The 8562-nt window shown below is 41.8% G+C and overlaps 1 protein-coding gene across 2 annotated transcripts in view; it reads right to left on the minus strand.

The window, feature by feature from the left end:
* The window catches only part of si:ch211-119c20.2 (caskin-2), a 54608-nt gene that overhangs the window by 17177 nt on the left and 28869 nt on the right, over nucleotides 1–8562 (minus strand). For both annotated transcript variants that reach the window (XM_034859853.1, XM_034859852.1), the window contains 5 exons: nucleotides 8444–8541; nucleotides 6829–6974; nucleotides 6193–6288; nucleotides 4791–4924; nucleotides 278–386 (listed from right to left, as the gene is read on the minus strand). In XM_034859853.1, coding sequence (XP_034715744.1) covers nucleotides 278–386; nucleotides 4791–4924; nucleotides 6193–6288; nucleotides 6829–6974; nucleotides 8444–8541 — 583 coding nt within the window. The remainder of the gene's footprint in view (nucleotides 1–277; nucleotides 387–4790; nucleotides 4925–6192; nucleotides 6289–6828; nucleotides 6975–8443; nucleotides 8542–8562) is intronic.

The raw sequence follows: 8562 nt of genomic DNA on the forward strand, positions 1-8562 counted from the left end.
ACACACACACACACACACACACACACACACACAGAGAAAGAGAGAAAGAGAGCGAGAGAGAGAGAGAGAAAGAGATTAGTGTGGGTGAGGTGCAATTTAAAAACAAAGCCTCCCTCAAAAGCCTCCCTCCTTTATTAAAGAATAACAGTGGAATTGTAGTGTAGTTGTGTTAGTTTAAGACACTGTTTTTCCATCTACTCCTTCAATGCAAAAATAGCAGTGTCAGCCTCCATAATCCCACATTAGATGACAGAAATGACATGTCACGTCTGCTTACGTCCAGCAGCAGCCGCACTACTTCCGTCTTGCCGTAGAGGGCAGCCTCGTGCAGAGACGTCCCCGCTTTGGTGGCTCTGTTGATGTCAATGCCAGCTTTCAGCAGCAACCTGTTCAGTGAAAAAAAAGTAAGAAATGATTTCCCTTTATTTGTTTTAAATTCAACAAGCAGCGTGTTGAGTTATAGAAGAATAGAAAGCAGTAGAAATGCAAACTCAGTACACTTTAAAATCGGTTTGTTTATTGCAAGCAATATTGTTATCACGATATTCAACAATGTTATCGCCTATTTCCCTCAAACCAGCCCTAAACTGTACTACAAACTACAGCACTGTTAAACACTGTAACCTCGACCGACTGGTTTTAAATGTTTCTTTCATGGTTTTCTATTTTAGTCTATGTATTCTTACATACTTCTGTATGATGGTTGTCTTTCCCTGTTGCCCTGCAAGTGGCTGGTGGAGAACAGTCTTTTCATTTCTTTTGTGTATGTAACTACACAAGGAACTATGGCAAATAAAAAATAAATAAATCTAATCTGAACTGTCAAACAAGAAAAATCAGACCAAATAAAACAGAATTGTAATCTTCATCACCACATACAGGCTGAATTACCCCCCCCACGGAGCGTGAGGACACAGTGTGTGACTTGTGTAAACGAGTCTGCTGAAAGCTCGTCTGCTACCTCACTGTATGAGCGAGTATTAGAGCCCCGAAAAACAAACACATTTCATTATTCTTAATATTATAACTTTACTCTCACATTATGACTTTTTCTTGGAAAATTACAGATCTTTCTGAAAAAAACCGGCAATGTCATGAGATACATTTGACAAGAAAAATCCCTTCCCGTATTTCACACACCAAAGCTGAGGGACTGTGCTCACCAGTTTATTACAACAGGGTATTAAAATAAACCAAAATTTAAAAAAACTTTATATGACTTACAACTTATTCTTCTGGTATTTCAATTCTATTGTAAATGTATTCATTTTTAGGAGAAAAGAGCCATAATGTAATAATAATACAATTGTAAACCACAAACCATAGAACATCACTTCCTTCCATTAACCCGTACTGCTCTCACCTGTTTAATACAGTATTAAAATAAACTTATTGGAACCTAAAAAGTGGAACAATTGTGGACATATTACTATTTCTTGTGAAATTACAACATCCAAAAAATTCTGAAAAAAATCAAAAAGTCGTAGAGGCCAACACAGAGTATCAAAATAAACACCTTGTAAGATTACAAGTTTGATCTAAATATTGTAATTTTTTCCCCCTCATAAATTCCAACTTTCTTCACAAATAAGGGGCTTTTTCCACTACCAGTGGCCCTCACACTGAGACTGAATGCTTTCCCAGACTACCACAGAAATATGTTTACATTAGTTTGAGCTTACTGGTGACGTGTGAAACTAACTTGGCATGAAGAGATCACACAAGTCAGGACAGGAGAAATATCAAACACCCAAGTTTGATGAAAAAAGCAGCCTGAAGCAAACCTATTGTAGCTGCTCCGTCCTTTCCTCAGCAGCAACACTTTCATCTTGCTATGAACCCTTGAGATAGTTTCCCCCAGTGTGTTGCCCACCAGGCCTAAATTTCCCCCTACCTACTCTCCCATTGCCAAACCTTCCTCCACAGCGCTGCGAAGGAGGGTCTGCTAGTCCACACAGCATTCCTGGATGGTTGAAAAACATGCTCTAGTTGATCGGCATTTCGTTAAACCAATCATAATCATCTTGGGCGGGGTTAAGCTCCAGACAGAGCCGCGGTGCCGCTGCTAAATAGTTTCAGGAAGGAAGTTGTTTTGTTGGAACATGTGTACGTTCAGAAGTAGTTTTAGTCGTCAACAGAAAACTCAGATTGGACAGATAGTCTAGCTAGCTGTCTGGATTTACCCTGCAGAGATCTGAGGACCAGGTAACCATAGTCCTCAGAAATTCCCCAGAGGTTAGAACGCCAACATAGAGACAGAGGACGGGGAGGGACATCAGGCGTAACAAAATAAAAAGATAAAAATACTTTTCTGGGGGAAACCCTGAGCTGAATGTCTGCTATAAGTCTCAACTTCTCCATCTCTGGCCTGCAGATAGGCAGTCCATTTATAAACATTAAGAAGAAAATATGCTATGGCAAGGTCCTCCGCAGGGAGTGTCCTCCAGATCAAATTTCTTTATGAATTTTCACAATGAGACACCTTCTTTTTTTATCTCAATTCATACTTATTACAGTTGTTTTCCTACAAAACTAGAGCGTATACATAATATTATTATTGTATATCATATATATATATATATATATATATATATATATATATATATATATATATATATATATATATGACAAAATCTTTCCATCTTCTCTGAAATTAACTTATCTCTTGGATGTCTGGGTGCAAATGTTTGCAGCTTTAGTTCTCACCAGAGCCAGAAAGCTTCTCCAGCTATACAAAGAGTAGGTACTATAAGACTTCTGCTGTAGTGTGGCAGTCTTTGAAGAGACATAAATCCCTTAGTGGGAGATCACAGCCAAATTCTGCTGAGTAAACTCTGAATAAACTTGTGTGCTAATGCAGTCACTTTTCTTATTCCTGTTTGTGTTGAAAGCTCGTCTTTTCTCCTCCATGTCGACTGTTCAACTTGCCAGTTGAGAAGGAGGAGGAGGAGAGAGGAGGATGGTGAGGGTATTGCAAAAGAGATCTGATAATTGCTAGCAGCATGTCTGAGAGGCAGGGTTGAGTTTCTTGGCTTAACACATACATATTTACGCAGATATGCTGGCAGAAAAAGCACACTTTTAGGTATGGGGAAAGTGTGTCACTGGGATTAAATATCACTACAGTGGAGTGTGTTGTTTCTGTTGTAGACAGTGTTACTAGTTTAGCTTTCTGGAGCTACCTGAGGGGAAATGTTTGGCCCTGCAGCTGTGGGTTAAGGCCTGACACATGTACGTTATTCTGTGTAGTTCTAGTGAAGTATAATAATAGCAGTGCTTATGGAAATAGCAGTTCTAGTAATTGTCCCAGTAGTAGCACAAGTAGAAATGTTCCGATACTGATACTGCCTAAAAGGCAGGCGTCGGTAAGTACCGGAGTTTATTCACTGATCGGATAGCACATAATTTAGCCCTGAAGAAAATCTACTGTCAAGTAGTTATTTTCTTTTCACTTACGGTCAAACTTGATAATAAATGAAAGTTTGATGAGGTTTATTCTCTTTTTGTTGAAGTTTCACAAATAGTTTAACCCAAGCCATAGCTAAAACATAAAATCTTTGTATTTTTTAACATGCTGATTTAAGACATTTACTCGGTATTGCAATCCGGATTGAAAGAGGAAAAAAAAGCATTGAACCATGTCTAAGCACAAGCTGTACAGTTATTGTAGTAGTAGCAGTAGTAGTGGTGATAGTGATAGCAGTAGTGAAATAAAAAGAGCTGTAGTAGTAGTAGTAGTAGTAGTAGAACTTGTGGTTGTAGTTGTTGGCACCGACAGTAACGGTGGTTGCAGAAGATTTAGGAGCAGTAATGGCAGTAATAGTAGTGGTAGTAGTAGTAGTAGTGGTTGTATTATTAGTAGAAGATGTAGTAAGAGTAGGAGCCCTTTTAAGGTGTAGGAGCAGTAATAGTAGTAGTAGTGGTTGTATTATTAGTAGAAGATGTAGTAGCAGTAGGAGCCCTTATAAGGTGTAGGAGCAGTAATAGTAGTAGTAGTGGTTGTATTATTAGTAGAAGATGTAGTAGCAGTAGGAGCCCTTATAAGGTGTAGGAGCAGTAATAGGAGTAGTAGTAGTAGTAGTGGATGTATTATTGGTAGAAGATGTAGTAAGAGTAGGAGCCCTTATAAGGTGTAGGAGCAGCACCCAAGCTGTTTTGGGGACCATCTAGGCCAGATTAATGTGAAATCAATGTGAGCATCAAAACTGACCAAATGAGATCCAATGGTTAGAGTCCAAATTCTTAAATGAGAAATTGAACATGTTTTTATTGACAAATGTAAACTCAAATGTAAAAACAAACTGGCAACCCACCCCCGCCCCCCGCCAATTACATACACTTTCTCTGTGTTGGCACTTTAACCTGCGGCTGATTTCTGAGGACTATGGTTACCTGGTCCTCAGATCTCTGCAGGGTAAATCCAGACAGCTAGCTAGACTATCTGTCCAATCTGAGTTTTCTGCTGACAACTAAAACTACTTCTGAACGTCCACATGTTCCACCAAAACAACTTCCTTCCTGAAACTATTTAGCAGCGGCACCGTGGCTCCGTTCCAAGTTGATTGTGATAAGTTTAAAGAAACGCCAATAAACCAGAGCATGTTTTTCTCCCGTCCAGGAATTCTGTATGGACTAGCCAGACCCTCCTCCGCGGCGTTGTGGGGGAAGGTCAGGACATGGGGGACTAGGTTAAAGCAGCCAGTAGCAGTGGGTAAAGATGAGAGGGTAGAAATAGACAGGTGATAGAACAACAGCACATTATTAAACACTGCTCCTCACTGTGATCTTACTTGATGATGTCTTTGTGTCCGTTCCTGGCAGCCAGGTGGAGGGGGGTGGTGGATGGAGGGTCCAGGCTGTCGTGCCCCCCCTCCCCTTCTAACAGCGCCGCCACCATGTTACTGCTCAGAAGTAACTGAGCCACCTGAGGAAAAAATCAAAGACACCAAAATGCAGATGAAGTGTGAGCTGTGACAACCGATGAGTGGCAGAATCAGGGCAAGAATTACAGCCTCAGCAATACTTAAAGAAGCATGCAGAGCCCTGCTCGCTGAGGTTGGGTGGTTAATGTATCGATTGAAATAATATACGTATTTGGTACCTTTCAGTGTATTTAGGGTCAAGCTAATACAGAGAGGCTTATCAACTACTCAGCAGCTGTCTAAAGATACCACAGCCTACACACACACGCACACACACACACACACACACACACACAAAGTCTGTGTGTCACAAAAACAGCCCAGAGCCTTCTATTCTCTCACAGCTAAACTCCAAACTCAGACCAGACAAGGGAACATGAACAGGAATAGGAAGTGTGTGTGTGTGTGTGTTTGCGTGCTTAATTCTGAGTTACAGGGCCAGCTATACATCTTACAGCCAGGCTAATCCACTGATGTGACAGAGAAACAGTAAAACACACTGCAGTGTGTAATCCCTTTAACGTTACAGTGCGCATGTGTCCAAAAAGAGCCACTGAAGCTTATTTTCCTTTCGCTCAAACGGGGCTAATTTAGATGGGTCACTTTATCTAAGCCATAGTTCATGTTTGACATAGGCCCCATCCCTATCCAAAAAAGAGAAAATGGGCCAAATAGGCTGTTTTTTGACATGAAAATAAGACAAATAAATGACTACATGAATACTTAGGAGATTTGGATTTAGATTTAGTCTCTCAATGCAAAGATCCACCAATGAATTCCCCAAATGGCCCTCAGGGTGAACTCTAATACCTTTTCATCTAACATCATCAACAGTTGGGTTGGGCATTCTTTTAATTTTAAGTATTCTTATTACAATTCAGATTCTTCCTCTTCATTCCGATTCTTTGAAGAGTGGAGTTGAAACCAGTAACCTGCTTATTTCACAGATAAAAGGAAAGTTTTTTTTAATTTTTATTCAAATGGTGATTTACAGTGTTACCAGGCTTTTTCAATGTAAAAACGCCACTCTAGAGCACTGCTTACCGTGCTCCATGGCTGCAACACAACAAGCATCAGGCCGCCAAGGAAACCAAAACTTGCACTTGTTAAATCTGGAACCGATGATCAATTTAAAACCAGATCTTCCAAATGATTCCGATCCTAATCATCAGTTTAAATTTGTCTAATACTTTGGTTCGTCATTACATTTTGAACAGAGTGGATGTCATTTCCTGTATTTCCCCAACCACCCAAAGCCACACACACACACCTTCAGTCTGCCAAACTCGCAGGTCAGATCTAGAGGAGTCTTCTTGGCCTTGTTCATCAGGCAGGGATTCGACTGGTGCTGCAGCAACATCTCAGACTGAGAGACAGGGAGAAAGGATAAGGTAAGTGATATCACCTCATGTTTTATGCACACTCACTCACAAGCCACTCATCCCAACACATTCTCTGTGTGTGTTGACGTTTTGTCTTTAAACAGAAGAGGGGAACACATGATAGCTCGACTGCGGCAATACTTTGTTTAGGACTGTCAATACTGTGTTGGATGGTGTAGTACTTAAGAGGTCAGGCCTCCATACGGGTTATATGACAGGCCGAGGTGTGTGTGTGTGCGTGTGTGTGTGTGTGTGTGTGTGTGTGTGTGTGTGTGTCCATGATATGTGTATCTATCACTAAAGAGCCAGGCAGATGAGTCTGGAGGAAAGGAATGTATGCGTTCACTGCTTTTAGACTCTTGTGTCATGGCATTAATGGTATGACTGGTTTTGTTGGGAGACAATACAGACTGAGAGACAAAGAGGGTCGATTTCACTGGGAGGAGTGGTAATGCCTTGGAGCTTTGCCTTTGGCGGCTGAGGTGTCCGTGTGTGTGTGTGTGTGTGTGTGTGTGTATACTCACCACCTCGTAGTGTCCATACTGAGCAGAGAGATGTAAGGGCATCTGTCCATCATGTGAAGTAGAGTTGACTGAAGCTCCGGCTCTCAGCAACAATAAGACGGAGTCTGCTTTTCCCTGCCAGGCTGCATAGTGGAGTGGACGCATGCCTAGAGGTGGAGACATGAGGGAGGGATGGCACCCGTGAGACGGGAAGGTAAAGCCAGTGAGAAGTACATTAAAGAACCACTTCTGAGAAAATAACCTTGATGTCATCACGGGGTGATGTCATCAGGGGGGCCTGCCAGGGTAAACCAAGCAGGATAAGTCTTTCAAAAGAAATGATCAAGTTACGTTATGGGAAGTGTTGACACATTACCACCTCTAATATATTAGCAAACAATTCGAAGAATCCAGTCCAATATTCACTCTGTAATAAAACACTCTGTAGCGCTCAGTAACACCTTTTCACATGACACATAGTCATCCATTGTCAATTTGATATTAAAAAAGTACTGAACGATGCAGCTTTAAAAACCCATTCAGAATGTCGGCGGGATGTCATATGACTAAACACCTTCTCTCTTGATGAAGTGGTTAGGAGGAGTTACAGTAACCTCACTCGCATAAGGCCTAACTGGAATGTAGAGCCTGTGCTCTTCCCCCCCCAAAGGTTAGTGTTTTCTTTTATGAAAGAGCAAGAATAACTTCTGGCGTTAGCCTTTTTTTCAAGGTAGGCAGCTCGCCCCCATTGTTAGTCCGGGGTACTTCCTTTGTTTTTGTTCCAAATGATCAAACTTGACTATTTAATTTGATCATCTATCTTCATCAAATTTCAGTTCCCCGTCTATACAACAGCCAACACAAATTGTTTTTTGATGATGATGATGATGATGATGATGATGATGATGATGATGATGATGATGATGATGATGATGATGGGTACCGTGAGACAGTGGCGCCGGCAGGATTTTGTTTTATAGTACGACCAAGAACCACCTGCTGAAGTGGCTGCGTCAGAAATCAGCTGTTCTCATAATATTCAATGTGTGTGAAAGTGTGCTCCTAGCATACTTTTACATTTTCCCTCCATTGATATCCACCAATGCTTTAGAACACCAGCATGTTTAGGACATTGGCTCCCCGGACTGAGCACCCTGACTGACAGTCCGATGTGTGCTATGGATGCTACTTGATGCTGCGGTGTGTGTTCCACTTAGAATGCAGGAGACCCTGGATTTTAAAAGTGACAAGGTGTCAGGAAGGGAGGTATGAGGTAAGGAGGAAAACTCAATCTGCAAAACAGTCCTTCAGAAATCTAGCTGACCTCAGAGACACATGGGTGGGAGCACTACACCCCTGGGCAGCACGGATTCTACTACATTTGTTCCGCTGGGAGGCTGTAGATCTTAGCTGCAGCACTGCTGTCACTGCATGGCAGACAAACTTCAAAGGGAATCCTATTTATTCATATGGGTCAAACTTATTTCCAGCTGAGTGTTGGAAAGCTGTTGAGGAAGTTTTCAAGCTCAATTTGACCCCAACTGGCTTCCCAAACGTGGACTTTTTTTGTTGCTCAGTTCTAGGTTTGTCTGATGGCATTGGTTCAGCTGGTAAAGCTGTTCTGATATCACGTTACCGTTGATGTCCTTGATATCCACCGTGGCCTGGGCCTCCAGCAGCAGAGACAGCAGCTCTGGAGTGCCTGTCAGAGCGGCATGGTGCAGCGCCGAGAACCTGGTGGGGGGGGGGGGGGGG

This window comes from Etheostoma cragini, chromosome 21 (assembly GCF_013103735.1).
Source record: "Etheostoma cragini isolate CJK2018 chromosome 21, CSU_Ecrag_1.0, whole genome shotgun sequence".
NCBI classification, from domain to species: Eukaryota; Metazoa; Chordata; class Actinopteri; order Perciformes; family Percidae; genus Etheostoma; species Etheostoma cragini.